We start from the raw sequence: 15,525 nt of genomic DNA, 5'->3' as shown, positions 1-15,525 counted from the left end.
CAGAGAGAGAGAGAGAGGGAGACAGAGGATCTGAAGCAGGCTCTCACTGACAGCAATGAGCCCGATGTGGGGCTCAAACTCACGAACCATGAGATCATGACCTGATCTGAAGTCCAATGCTCAACCAACTGAGCTACCCAGGTACCCTCTTTCACTTGGTCTTAATGCAACAGGTGGAGTTCCGTGGTGTTGACAGTCATTAACACTTTCCAAATAGGAAGCCTGGTTAGGTCCCCAACAATATAGACTAAAAATCTATGTATTACCAGGGTTTCAGCAAATGGTAGTGCTGAGGCTCCCCTTTCAGCAGCAGTGGGGAAAGGACTGGTCTCAACATAAGTGGCATTTCCATGGCTAGCCATGACTGTGTTCCACCACTGGGGACAAGGAGTGACCATACAGGAAGGCAAGACCAGCAGGGGAAGCTGTCCCGAGATTAGCAGACACTGTATCTGTGTAGGAGTGTCACATGCACTTTAGTCAGACCTTTCCTAGTTATTAGTTGAAGGCAAGGAATGAGAACTGATTCACAGACAGGTGTAAGCTAGACTGGCAATCCTTAGGAGTGCTGACTCAGGGCAAGAGAAACATAGGCAGACTAGATTTCCCCTTCATTTGACATGTTTGGGTTTGGTGTCATAATTTAGTTGTTAAAGAAAATGTTTGGATCAGAGGTTGTTGAGGTCTGAAAACCTGGATAACAGAAATCTATAATAAAAGTGAATAAAACAGATCTTCAAAAATATGAAGCCTTACCCCAATCATGCTAAGGACAGTCACATGCAGTCATGAAAATTGAGACTCTACAGAAAACAGAGCAGGAACATGTTTTATTTGAGACAAGTTTTATTTGAAACAACAAAAGCTTTATTTAAAAAGGGATTTATTTGAAAATGTTTTATTTGATACAGAACTATTTGTAGGCATTCTGGAGCCTCTCAGATACAGGCAAAAGAAATTAGATCATATATGCAATAGAGCAGAAGAAATGCTTTATTTGGAAAGGAAAAAAACACTGCTAAAACATCTAAAATGTTGGCATTGTATATGATTATGAGAAAAGGAAAACCCTTCTGATAAAGAGGGCATGTTCATGAAAGAAATTAATATGTAAATGACATAGATCATAGTCTGTGAAGACAACCTTGCCATATCTTACAAAATACGCTCATTGGAATCTTACTGAAATTGTAGACAGGAGATTCAGTTTGTGTTCTGGATACACTGCCTTAAGATACGAAGCCTTGACATTACTACATCCCAGTCGGCATAAGCTCCTTCCAGATGGCGGGATATCTCAGTTCCTGCTTCATAGCTACGTCGGCCATGAAGTAAGCGCCAGTTATCAAAAGTAATCACATCACCTAGACAAAATATTTTTTCAATATGAATAATCATGTGTTTCAATGATTTGCAGAGCTAGAAAATATAAAATGCAAAATAAATGGATACTTTGTTCACATCAAGAAATAGTATGTTTCTTTTTTTCCTGTTGTTTTTGATGTTTGTTTTATTTGTTTCAAGTTTTTATTTACATAAAAATGAAAAAGTTAACATATATCATAATATTGGTTTCAGGAATAGAATTTAGTGATTCATCACTTCCATATAATACCTGGTGCTCATCACAAGTGCCCTCCTTAATCCGCATCACCTACTTAACCTGGTGCCCCACCCACCTCCCCTCCAGCAACACTCATTTTGTTCTCTCTAGTTGAGAGTCTGCTTCTCTCTTTCCCCCTATGTTCTTCTGTTTTGTTTCTTCAATTCCACATACAAGTGAAATCATATGGTATTTGTCTTTCTCTGACTGAAAATTGTACATTCATTTTTTTCACCCAATCAGATCATTGAATGCAAACTGCTTTAGACCTTTTGACGTTTATAGTCCAGGCTTCTGTAGACACTTTTATAATTTTTACCTAAAATATAATCTTTAAAAAATGTTTATTTATTTATTTTGAGAGAGAGAGAGTGCACATGCACATGCACACATGAGCGGGGGAGGGGCAGAGACAAAGAATCCCAAGCAGGGTCTGCACCGTCAGCACAGAGCCAGATGAGGGGCTCCATCAATCCCACGACCCTGAGATCATGAACCTGAGCCCAAATCAAGAGTCAGACACTCAACCGACTGAGCCACACAGGTGCCCCTAAAATATTATCTTTGTGTAAAACTTTGAATTGCTCTTTGTGGTTGTTATTTAGCTCTTACTTAAAATATTTCTTTCCAAACCAATTTGACAATAAATTTCATATATTGGAAAAAAAAAAAAGAAATATTTCTTTCCAGTTTAACAGCTTCAGATAATTATAAGGATAGTGACTTGGTCTGTCTTCTATGTTCCTAGTATTTTGTGTACATTATTTCTAAGCCTCATAAAAATACTGAAAAGGGTGTTAGTTCCATCTTTTCATTTGAGAAAACCGAGGATCCAGGAAGTTGAGGGATTTGCCTAAAACTACACAGCCATTAAATGGGAGAGCTTCAATTCCAACTTCTATTTTTTGGTATTTTTCTCTCATGATATTTCCATTTTATATGTTACTGCTCTTAAAATCAACCTGTTGTGACTGCCTATCAGTGGATTTATAGAGGTTTCCAATATTACTTTATTATGCCAAAGATCAATTAAAAAGCTAATTATGATTAGAATCTTCCCCTCAGCCAAATCAACAGCAGAGAGAAATTCTGTTTTTTATGATAGATATCAAAAGCCTCAAGTTTGAGATCCCTTCACTGAGTCAAGGTGGTCCAGAACAAACACCATGCTCTCTATTCCTTTATTTCAAGTAGCTGGACTACTTCAAAAAAATTGTTTTAAAGTTTATTTATTTTTGAGAGACAGAGAGAGACAGATTATGAGCAGGGGAGGGGCAGAGAGAGAGGGAGACACAGAATCCGAAGCAGGCTCCAGGCTCTGAGCTGTCAGCACAGAGCTCTAACCCAGGAGCTGTGAGATCCTGACCTGAGCCGAAGTCAGATGCTTAACTGACCGAGCCACCCAGGTGTCCGTGGCTGGACTACTTCAAGTACACTTCATTTCAGGTAGCACTATCTCTGCCAGAGCAAATAAGCTAAATGAGTAAACATTAATCCTCTACTTTAGAGAGAATCATAGGGATAATTTTATTTGTTTTCCAGGATAGAAGAATTAAGACTCAGTTTGTATTGACGGGCTATCAGGATAGAAAACCTAAGTCATCAGTCTTGACATCAGAAGTGAGATTTCATTTGGTTTATAGCTTCTCTCTCATGTATTTATTCTTTAGGTTGGAGGTTATTAAATTTTGGTGTGATTAAAGATTACCTATGAGTCTGCTAGAAATGAATATTTTTAGGGGCGCCTGGGTGGCTCAGGCAGTTGAATGTCTGACTTCGGCCTAGGTCATGGTCTCGTGCTTTGTGAGTTTGAGCCCCACATCCAGCTTGCTGCTGTCAGCCTGTCAGTGCAAAGCCGGCTTGGGATCCTCTGTCCCCCTCTCGCTGCCCCTCCCCCGCTTGCACTCTCCCAAAAATACATAAATATTTTGAAAAAGAAAAGAATATTTTTTAGTCTGAAGAGGCAATGGAGCAGTGGTTGGGGCCAGGAGTCTGCTATTTAATCCAGCTGGCTGCTCGCAAAGATTGTTATAAGTGTTCCACATGCCATATATGAGAGAAACTGCTCTAGATCTTGCTCTAAATGGTTAAGGTTGAAGAAAATCCCTGTGTTGAGTTTGAGAAAATGTGTTCACTGACCTGGATTCATCTTGAAAGTAACCTTGTATTCTTTACAGTTCATGAGGTCAACAAACTCCTTCAGAGCAGCATAAAAAGGCTGAACTCTTTCAACAGGTACATCAAATACAGTGTCTCTGGTTGCGTTATTGAAGTTGATGCGGATCACTTGGTCTTTATCATCTAATCTATTTTTTAAAGAGAAAAAAGTTAAAATATATAAGCCATGAAGTATTTATTTACATTTCTGAGGGTCAATTTGTCTTGGGAGATGCGTCTGAAATACAGTATTAATGAATCCAGAAACATGTACAGAAGGTATTGAGGTTATCTGTGGTACAGTATAGTCATTTGTTGTTTATTCATTAAGTTTTTTTCTTTTAATTTTAAATCCAGTATAGTTATACAGTGTTCTATTAATTTCAGGTGTATGATATAGTGATTCAACACTTCTGTACATAGTGCTCATCAAGATACATGTACTCTTTTTTTTTTTTTTAAGTTTACTTATTCACTCAGAGAGAGAGAGAGGGAGAGAAAGAGAGAGGGAGAGTGTGCACAAGCAGGGGAGGGTCAGAGAGAGAGGGAGAGAGAATCCCATGCAGGCTCTGCACGTTAGTACAAAGCCCAGTGTGGGACTTGAACTCATGAACTGTGAGATCATGACCCGATACAAAGTCAGATGCTTAACCAACTGAGCCACGCAGGTGCCTCAAAATATGTACGCTCTTAAACCCCCTCACTTATTTCACCCCTCCTCTGGTAATAGCAATTTGTTCTTTATAGCCAAGAGTCTGTTTCTTGGTTTGTCTTTCTTTTTTTTTCCCTTTGTTTTGTTTCTTAAATTCTACATAGGAGTGAAATCAGATAGTATTTGTCTTTCTCTGACTTATTTTGCTTAGCATTGTGCTCTCTCTAGCTCTATCTATGTTGCAAATGGCAAGATAGCATTCTTTTTTATGGCTGAGAAATACTCCATTATATATACACACATACATCACCTCTTTATCACACTTGGGCTGCTTCCATATTTTGGCTATTTTAAGTAATGCTGCAATAAACACTGGGATGAAGTGTATTAATGTTTTTGTATTTCTTTGGGTAAATATTCAGTAGTGGAATTACTGGATCATATGTTAGTTCTATTTTTAATTTTTTGAGAAAGCTCCACGGTGTTTTCCACAGTGGCTGCACCAGTTTGCATTCCCACCAACAGTGCATGAGGGTTCCCTTTTCTCCACATCCTCGCCAACACTTATTGTATCTTATGCTTTTGATTTTAGCCATTCTGACAGATGTGATGTAACATCTCACTGTGGTTCTGGTTTGCATTTCCCTGAATATTAGCAATGTTGAGCATCTGTTCATTTTGGAGATCCATTTAGCAGGCGTTTTTTGAAATCTTACTACATAAGTGCCTGAATGTTTCAAATTAATTTAAAATAAATGTTACTGAAAGATTCCAGTTAAAAAGTTGTTTTTTTTTTATGTTTAGGAAAATTAATTCATTCTTCATTCTTTAAAATAGTAGCTTTTATGTATTAGAATATTTTTATGTTACAAGTTCATGGGTCAACCACTTTAAGGGTTTTAAGTATGATTTTATTGAAGCATGACTGGGAAGAAAAATCTATTTTCTAAAAGTTTGAAATGCACTGTTCTAATTCCATCCTTAGTTTATTTTTATTTATTTATTTATTTATTTATTTTTAATTTTTTTAACGTTTATTTATTTTTGAGACAGAGAGAGACAGAGCATGAACAGGGGAGGGGCAGAGAGAGGGAGACACAGAATCTGAAACAGGCTCCAGGCTCTGAGTGGTCAGCACAGAGCCCGACGCGGGGCTCGAACTCACGGACTGTGAGATCATGACCTGAGCTGAAGTCGGACGCTTAACCGACCAAGCCACGCAGGCGCCCCTCCATCCCTATTTTATAGATAGGGAAACTAAGACACAGTGAAAAGAAGAATCTAGCCTAAGATATGTTCTTTGTATCTCTCTATACACTATTTATCTTAGTATATAGGCTTCTAGAAGACCAATACTCTAACTCATTTAGTGTTGTATTCTCAGTGAGCCTGGACATAATAGGCAGTTAATAAATACTCACTGCATATGCTACTGTCTATATTTTTTCAGTGTCTTGGGACAGTACCAAGGTCTTTTTAGTATTTTGGAGATAGTATATTGTGATCACTCTATCCTTCCTTAGAATATGGATCATGATCATGACAATGTAAGATAATACTACTTTTGATATAAGAATAGATACCATTATTTCTGCATTTAAGCTATTCTGGTTAGAATTGGCACAACATGGGGCGCCTGGGTGGCGCAGTCGGTTAAGCGTCCGACTTCAGCCAGGTCACTATCTCGCGGTCCGTGAGTTCGAGCCCCGCGTCGGGCTCTGGGCTGATGGCTCAGAGCCTGGAGCCTGCTTCCAATTCTGTGTCTTCCTCTCTCTCTGCCCCTCCCCCGTTCATGCTCTGTCTCTGTCTGTCCCAAAAATAAATAAATGTTGAAAAAAAAAAAAAAGAATTGGCACAACATGAGCATTGTCTAGACACAGAAGCAAAAGGAAGAGATTTTTTTTTTTTTTTTTAAGTTTTTTGGGAAGGTGAACTTTCAGCTAGTCCTAAAGCATTGACCAACTCTCTCATTTGTTTATATAGAAATAGGAAGGATGGATGAAAACTGAAGGTGGGCAAGGAAGGTGGCCAAGTATGGAGGGGTGTTCCTGGGCCAGCCCGGGAGGTGGTACTATGAGCCTATATGTGACCGGGAACCAGACCTGATGGGTCAAACCAAACAGACTAGCATGTGTGCCAGAGCTTGGTGACACTGCTTTGGGGTCTAGATCACACTTAGCTGACCAATCACACAGAGTGAACTGTTAACAACAAATCAGGGTACAGAAGGAAAATGTGACTGCCTATAGTATCCAAATTGTAGCTCTCCGGGTCCCTGTGCTTTGTGACTCAGATTAATATTTAATCCTTTTAGCCAAAGGCAATTGTAATGGTAAACTCTAAGAATGGGTCATTAGCTGCAACTCTTTGCTTTTTGATAGTGATAGAAAATTACCTATTGGACCCACTGGGGAAAAAAGTGAAAGAAAGGAATTGGTTTTCAGTAAGGCTCTTGGACTCTTAAAACGAGAATTTATATATACTGATTAAAAAACAGGAGTGCTGGGTGGGTCAGTCAGTTGGACATCCTACTACAGCTCAGGTCATGATCTCACGGTTCACTTCATGAGATTGAGCGCCGTGTTGGGCTGTGTGCTGACAGCTCAGAGCCTGGAGCCTGCTTCGGATTCTGTGTCTCCCTCTGTCTCTGCCCCTCCCCCGCTAACGTGCTCTCTCTCTCTCAAAAATGAATAAACATTAAAAAACTTTTTTTTAAATAAATAAATTAAAAAAAAAACAAATATGACTGAATAGGCAAGGAAAGACTTCTTCCTTCCCCCATCCTCTCCACACAGGTAAAGAATATTCTGTGGCTTGCAGGTTGCAGCTTTATGAACAGAGAATCAAGGAAAAGGTCTATCAGCAGAAGACTGTAGACCTCCAGGTTTGAGTGGCACAAAGGGCAGTTCTTGACCTTTCAACTGCCCTGTTCGAGTTTACATTGCGGGTTTCAGACCCTTTCAAAGTTTCTGAGAACATTTTGTCTGTTATTCTTATCTTTGAGAATTGCCCCTGATCCTCTTTCCGTCCTCTCTCCCAGTTTTATTCTTGGTACATACAATGATAACACCCTTTGTGCCATCCTCTGTGTCACTGACAAGGATGTCACAACTTTGAACCTTCTTGGACGTCTTCCACCCAAGCCAGTCTGGTGATCTGTTTCTTTTTCACTAACACTGTAATTCCTTGATGGAAATGGTTGTGCTAGCAACGAGCTCTCCCTTTTAGAGTCCATGTGTGTATCCTCACCTATCAGTGAAAGGAATTTTGTGACTCATTAATTTAAGAAAAATCAGAACTGTATGCCCCATGGACCATTGTATTACACTTTCATTTCTTTATTTCACATATATAGATAATAATCAATATTGTCTCTTTCTCTCTGTCTCTTTTCATTCGCCTGGTGTTTACTCTGTCTAAAAAAGACACAAATTCATTATTTAGCAATTTTAGCAATGACATGAGGGGAAACAGAAAGCAAACTTAATTATGAGTCTAGAGAAGACATTATTCTAACGATTGAACAATGTTAGAGGAGATGATTGGTTGACATCTTGAAGATCAACCTAAAATGTCACAGTAAGCAGAAAATTCTGCATGCCACCACAGAATGAAAGGGAGGTCCCAATTCAGGGTTACATGCTGAGGAAGTGTAAAAGGCCCCCATCGATGAGGAGTAACTGGCTATAGACTAGCGATATGTAAAAGGTAAACATTTAAACGTAAACCAGCATCATGGCGACTACAGATCAGCAAAAGCAAAATGTCATCAGTGATGCCAATAAAAGAGCCCAGTGAAAGGACTCAGAGAATCATCTCCCGCACTCAGAGGTGGTGCCATGAATACTCCTCATTAGTTACAATAGTCGGTCTCATTGAGAGATGTGATATTTGATGGGATTTTTTGAATTTGTTGTGGGTAAGTCATTGTGGTATTGCCCACCACATCACATTTTATTAGGATCTGCAAGAACAGTTTATTTCTCACTTAGAACTATGTTGAATCTTGGGAATTGTTTATGTTCCCTCCTTACTTTGGTCTATAGAAACTCACAGCTGAAACTGAAATCTATCATGAGTAGAAGTGTTGGACTTTCTAGAATTTTGGCTGGCTAAAATTTATTCTGCCCTTTTCAGAGCCAGGCACTGTGATAAAGCAGTCTATCCATTGTCTCTATAATTCCCACTTCGATTATGTGTGGTGTGGTAGGCATTAAGATTACTCCCTTTTTACCAGAAAAGAGACAGCTTAGCAAGCCTAAGTCACTGGAGCATGATCACCGCACTAACAAGCCAAGGAGTAGGAATGGTGTTCATACGACTGAACTTGTAATCACTAGGATGCACTGGTGTAGCTTAATCTGATCCTTATGATTTTTTTCCTAGTTTATTTGTTTATTTGTTGTTATACTGCCTTGAACCTAACTCTGCCAGCAGCCTCCGAGATCTTTTTGTACTAGATAGAACATATACATCTCGAAAGAGTTAAAAATTTAACCGTGAGGAAAATTAAATTAATCCAAACACTCCATAGACAAAGTTCCTCAATTAATTGAAAACCCTATTTGTTTCACCTCCTGTTGTTAAAAATACATTTTTAAATGGATTAATGTTAATCACTTGATATTCCCAAGGGATATCCCCAAGACCTTGAAAACGGCCAAATTCTGGAATTTTTCTATAAAAAACAACAAAGCCAAATTGCAATTCAGATGACATACACTCAACTAATGTCACTTACTTACTAAGGGTTATTTGTTCTTTTGTTTGTTTTGCCTCCATTCTCTAGCCTGCAATTATATTCACAACAAAACTGAAATCTGTTATGGGTTTTTAAGGCAATTTTTGAATAGTTAAACCGACCTGTTAAAACTAAGACTCCAACAGTCATTTCTTCTCTTTCCCACTGTGATGACCTGACCACTCAGAGAACGTTATTCTGAACTACAATTTATTTTTGATGGCTGTCTTTCTCTGAAACCCTTCATTCAATCTGTCAGGAAAATACGCTGTTTCAACCTGCAAAATACATCCATAAGCAGACACTTCTCCACACTGCCACTACCACCATATGGTCACTCACGTTCAAGTTACCCTCACCTCCAGCCTGCTGTCCTGCAGCAGCTTCCTGACTGGTCTTCCTGTTCCTGCCTTTGCCCTTCTCCACTGTATTCAGCACAGCAGCCAGGGTGATCCATTCAAAATATACATAAATGTATCTAAGTATAAGTGTCTCTCGTCTGGTCAAAATCTTGCAGCAGCTCCCTATTTCACTAAGAGGGAAAGGCAATATGTGTTTATACAATGGATAACAAGGCTCTACATGAGCTTAGCTCCCATCTGACCTCCTCTCTTAACATTGCTCCACGCGGGCCTCCTTGCTGTCCCTTGAACACATCAGATGTGTTCTTAAGGTCTTTAGGACATTTGCTCTAGCTGTTTCTGGAAACTGCTCCTCTTCTGAGCAAACTCCTTCACTCCTCTAAGTTTTTGCTCAACTATCACCTACTCAGTAAAGCTCTTCCTTACCACATACTAAATGCAAGTTCCATCATCCCTAAGTCTTTGGTTCTGCAGATTCCCCTTATTCTACCCTACTACACCTGTTTTCTTAAGTACTTAAAAAATGTTTTAATGATCATTGCAATTCACTCATTTGTTTTCAAATCTCTAATTTTCTCTTCCCCCATTAGACTTGAAACTACATGAGGACAGGAATCTTTGTTTTGTCCACGGATGTATCCCAACTACCAAGAAGAGTGGCTGCCTTTAATAAAAACTTGTTGGATGAATAAATGAAGGTCACATGTTTATACAAGAGAGATGAGTTAGGATATTGGGGATTTGATTATTCAGTGACTTAATTGTCATATTATTTGTCTGTTTCTCCTAAAAGAAGAACACAGACTCAACTCTAAAATTGGAAACACCCCCAAATTCATGAACTGAGATTTGATTAAATAAATCCTATCTTAGAAACACAAGGTAAGATAATTCTTAAATAAAAGGATAAATTTGTGGCCTTTGTAAGTAAATCCTTGGAAAAATTATGAGGAAATAATGTTAAATGAAAAAATAACAAAATCTTCTATATAGGGAAATATGATTTTGGTTGGCATTGATTTAGGCAGACATTTCTGGTTTTTTTTAATCAGCTCGTGAGGTTCAGGTGAGACTGACTCTGCTCCAGAGATGAACACGTAATCCAGAATGGCCAGTTGGAATTTTCTGATTTCCTGGCCATGGCGATTGCTTCAAGGATGGACTTAATTACAAATTGGGCAGTGGGTTGTCTAGTTTTGTTACAGCTATTGGGAAATGAGGACTTTCTGTGTGTGTGATTACCAGCTTAAAAACAATGAAAATGTAGGGCTTCTATTGACATCTTTGAAAATTAGGCCAACACAGAGGACGGCATAGCTATAAGATGAAGAAAAAAGAGATCAATATCAGATGATGTTGTTTAACATCAGATGATGTTGGATCTACCTAATTTGAGTTATATTCTTTCCCTTCTGGCTGAAAGGATTTTGACTAGTACAATCCTAACTGATTATAATTCTGTAGAACTTGTATTTAAAATAAAAAAAATCAAGTGTAGGGGTGCCTGTGTGGCTCAGTCATTTAAGCATCTGACTTGGTTTCAGCTCAGGTCATGGTCTCGCATTTCATGCATTTGAGCCCTGCATCGGACTCTGTGCTGACAGTGCAGAGCCTGCTTGGGATTCTCTTTCTCAATCTCTCTCTCTCTCTCTGCCCCTCCCCCACTTGCTCTCTCTCAAAATGAATAAATGTAAAAAAAGTTTTTAAAAATCAAGTGTATATAGTCTTAGTTATTTCTCTTATATAATTAGCAAGAGATTTCATGGAATTGATCAAGATTTTTTTTATGATGAGGGGCGCCTGGGTGGCGCAGTCGGTTAAGCGTCCGACTTCAGCCAGGTCACGATCTCGCGGTCCGGGAGTTCGAGCCCCGCGTCGGGCTCTGGGCTGACGGCTCAGAGCCTGGAGCCTGTTTCCGATTCTGTGTCTCCCTCTCTCTCTGCCCCTCCCCCGTTCATGCTCTGTCTCTCTCTGTCCCAAGAATAAATAAACGTTGAAAAAAAAAAAAATTAAAAAAAAAAAAAAAAAAGATTTTTTTATGATGAGAATATTCTTTTTTCTTCTTTTTCCCTCTAAAATTGGATTAAACTGTTAATAAAAAGTAAAGCTCTGGAGTTAATCAAAGCTCTTCTGTTTAAGCTTTACATTTAGGTTAATGAAGTTTTTGCAGTCAGCTGTTTAACTGCTATGAGAAATGTATAAATAGTACTTACTCTATAATCTTGTGTTTGGATTGTACAGAGAAATCACAGTAATCCACTCCAATGTCTGTAAAGTCCACGAAAGTGGAAGACAAAATCTGGAATGCTCGAGGATTTTTTTCCTTGAGCTTTCGGCATACATTAAACCCATCTACAATTTCTGAATCACCCCCTGTGACTGTTTGTTTTATGCAGTGCAGAAGCTGAACCTGTGAAAAGAAATAGAGAAATGTCTTTTAAAATGATAAACACACTTTTTGACACTGTTAAAGATTCAGACAGATACGAATGCACTAAAGTCAACAAAACTTAAAATTTTTTTTTTTCCAACGTTTATTTATTTTTGGGACAGAGAGAGACAGAGCATGAACGGGGGAGGGGCAGAGAGAGAGGGAGACACAGAATCGGAAACAGGCTCCAGGCTCCGAGCCATCAGCTCAGAGCTCGACGCGGGGCTCAAACTCACGGACCGCGAGATCGTGACCTGGCTGAAGTCGGACACTTAACCGACTGCGCCACCCAGGCGCCCCATCAAAACTTTTAAAATCTCTTTTGGGTCAGCAGGCAAAGGGATTGGAGAGAAAAAGTTGCTTTTAATCAACACCCTATAGTTCAAACATTGTTTCAGCTTGAGACATGAACACAGGCATAATAATTTTCGTTTGTAAACAAAAGGCACAGATCATAATGGCTACAGGGAGTGAACACTTCATACTGGAATATTTATGTACTTCATATTGGCTTTACAGAGGTGGTGGGATTTAAACTGGGAAAAGGAGGCTGGATAAGATTTTGGACAGTTAGAGGGGCGCCTGGGTGGCTCAGTTGGTTAGGCTCCTGACTTCCGCTCAGGTCATGATCTCACAGTTTGTGGGTTCAAGCCCCATGTTGGGCTCTATGCTGACAGCTCAGAGCCTGGAGCTTGCTTCAGACTGTTTCTCCCTCTCTCTCTGCTCCTCCCCTGCTTGCGCTCTGTCTCTCTCTCTCTCAAAAATAAAATAAACATTAAAGAAAATTTTGAAAAGATTTTGGATAGCTAGAGCAGAATGGAGAAAGCAAATCACATGCAGTGATCATGGATATGCAAAAGTGCACGCTGCACAGGATATCAAAATGTTTGGCTGCAATAGGGGGTCATGACTGAAAAGAATGTCACGACTGAAAAGAATAGACCCAGTTGAAAAGGTTAACTGAAGCCCTCATCATGGCGTCTTGAATGTCAGATGAAGAATATTGGGCTTTCTCTTGGGTACAGAGGGGAATTGTTAAAGGCTTGTGAATATGGATGTAAGGTAGCCAAGACTGAGTTGAAGAATATTAGTCTGGGGGTGCACATGGGATAAATTTTTTTAAAGGGGGGAGTTAGTGAGAAAGTTACTCCTTAAGAATTTAATGAGACAGTTCAGGTATAAGGATACAAAGGGAATGGAGGTTAGGTGGGGCTATGAGAATGAATAACCCCAAGAAACACTGGGAATAAGAAACCAAAACGATAGTTATTTTTACTAAGATTTAGGGAGAAATGTTTGACATTATTTATTTTGAAAAGCAAAAAATAGTAAAATTTTAAAATATCATTTTTTGAATGGAGTTTATATGACTCCTTTTGGTAAGTTGGCATGTGTGAGTGATTTTGAATACCTAATTTAGACTCAGCTTTTCTGCTAAAAGAAACAAACACTATTTAGCTGTGAAAACTTCATTCTAATTTAAATAAAAGTAAAAATCAAGTCTGACAGTTCTTGTAGAAAGAAAGAGGCAAATATGATCAAACACCAGGAGAAGCATGAGTGGGAAAAATATCCATTTGGCTTGGTTATTTCCATAGATGGTCTAGAATGGGGCTATCCATTCAAACTTTCTGCAGTGATGGAAATGTTCGTTCTGCACTGCCCAATACAGTACACTCCAGTCCCATATGGCTGTTGTGCACTTGAAATGTGGTCAGTGTGACTGAGGAAACTGCATTTTAAATTTTATTTCATCTTAATATAAATTAAAATTTAAATGATCACATATGGCTGGTGACTACTGTATGGGATAGTGCAGATCCAGAACACAAATCCTGCTTTCTTTCCCCAAAAGGCACAGATCTTCTCACTATTTTAAATCTTATACATACTTGTTCTCAAATTATAGTTGTACGTTTATCAATTCCTTACAACAGTCTTTAGAATTTGATACTTTCATCTCCATTTTATGGTTGAAGAAACTGACACCCAGAAGTGAAAAAGCTGGGCAGCTGGTAAGAACGTAGCTACTACCTGGTAACACTGACATTCACTGACTTGATCTATTTGCTTCAAAATCTTCATAAAGCAAGTCCTTTCCTATAAAAGGGGAAATCCCTTTACAGGACTCTTAATAATTCAGTATTGTGTGGTGTGTGTATGTATGTGCTTTGTAAACTTAAATTCCCATTTCAGGTTGACAATGCCCTTTTTTCTGATGTTAGGGGAGCACTAGTCTAAATTAATAATGGTTCTGCCTTTAAATTGATGCCAATTTGGGGCACCTGGGTGGCGCAGTCGGTTAAGCGTCCGACTTCAGCCAGGTCACGATCTCGCGGTCCGGGAGTTCGAGCCCCGCGTCGGGCTCTGGGCTGATGGCTCGGAGCCTGGAGCCTGTTTCCGATTCTGTGTCTCCCTCTCTCTCTGCACCTCCCCCATTCATGCTCTGTCTCTCTCTGTCCCAAAAATAAATAAACGTTGAAAAAAAAAATTAAAAAAAAAAATTGATGCCAATTTGTAGGCTTGAAAAAGTATGTACATAAGCTGACCAAGTCATCTTAGAAAACCATTTCATCACCAGGGCTGAAGGGTCAAGCAGCATGATTAACGAGGGAGAAATGAAGACACCAACCTCAAGTCTACCAAACTCTAAAAAGGCAAAAATAATGGCAGACCTCTCTCTTTGAGAGAATCAGTGTTCTTTCAATCCTCTTAGGTTTTGCCATATGAAGTCACAGAATATTTCAAATATAAATCTTTAAAACAGATCAACCGATGTCTTTTACATAGATGCAATCTTAAGAAAGAAAAAAGATGACTGATGCTGCCAGACAACACTTCCATGGCTAATTCAAAAGGTAAATAGGTGCCTGGTGTGTATAAAATCCAATTTTATTTCATGTAAGTCACTCAGGACCAAAAACATTTTCTTTCTAAATGTTACTTTATGGCAGCATGTGACTTTTGGCCAAAGACAGTGAGCAAAGGAACATCCGTTTCATTAAAGATGTGTCTCCTTATCTCTGCCCCACATGATCCAAATTGATGAAACTCCACTTTCAACAGGTAACTTACTATTCAGATCATTTCATCTGCACTGAAAAGAAAAGCGACTTATTCTATATGTCATAAAAAACCTCAAACTTTAGTACAAAGACCCCTGAATGATTCAAAATGGAAACTTGAACAATAGCACAAACAGGTGCCTACAATCTAATTGTTCCCGTACTACAATCTAGACATTTTAGGAATCATCTTTCATTTGAAAATCTTCTGTCAGGTCTTTTATCCTTGGATGTTTCACTTGCTGACAGAGACACGTACAACTCTGCGGTGTTTCTCTGCCTCTTTATAGCATGTCTATGAAGTCTCTGTTACATGAAAGGTGCTGGGTTAATCTCAAGATACAGAAAAGTGTAAGATTCAGTTCCTGTATTTGACGAGTTTTTAATGTATGACAAAGCCTATGCTCATCACATTATACCAATTATGGTAATGAGAAAGTCCAACTCAAGACCAGCATGGTGTGGTGAAAAACTATACAGAGGCCTGGATTAAGTTTCAAGTGTTCTATTAGTC

General features: G+C 39.0%; 1 protein-coding gene across 3 annotated transcripts in view; it reads right to left on the bottom strand.

Moving 5' to 3' along the window:
* Positions 1-970: 970 nt before the first annotated feature.
* Positions 971-15,525, bottom strand: part of BBOX1 (gamma-butyrobetaine hydroxylase 1) — a 60,024-nt gene continuing 45,469 nt past the window's right edge. For all 3 annotated transcript variants that reach the window (XM_045484814.1, XM_045484816.1, XM_045484817.1), the window contains exons 6-8: positions 11,729-11,925; positions 3,743-3,909; positions 971-1,364 (exon numbers count right to left, since the gene is read on the bottom strand). In XM_045484814.1, coding sequence (XP_045340770.1) covers positions 1,204-1,364; positions 3,743-3,909; positions 11,729-11,925 — 525 coding nt within the window. In that variant the 3' untranslated portion in view covers positions 971-1,203. The remainder of the gene's footprint in view (positions 1,365-3,742; positions 3,910-11,728; positions 11,926-15,525) is intronic.

The sequence above is a fragment of the Leopardus geoffroyi genome, chromosome D1, assembly GCF_018350155.1.
Source record: "Leopardus geoffroyi isolate Oge1 chromosome D1, O.geoffroyi_Oge1_pat1.0, whole genome shotgun sequence".
NCBI classification, from domain to species: domain Eukaryota; kingdom Metazoa; phylum Chordata; class Mammalia; order Carnivora; family Felidae; genus Leopardus; species Leopardus geoffroyi.
This window is presented reverse-complemented; position numbering and strand designations above follow the sequence as displayed.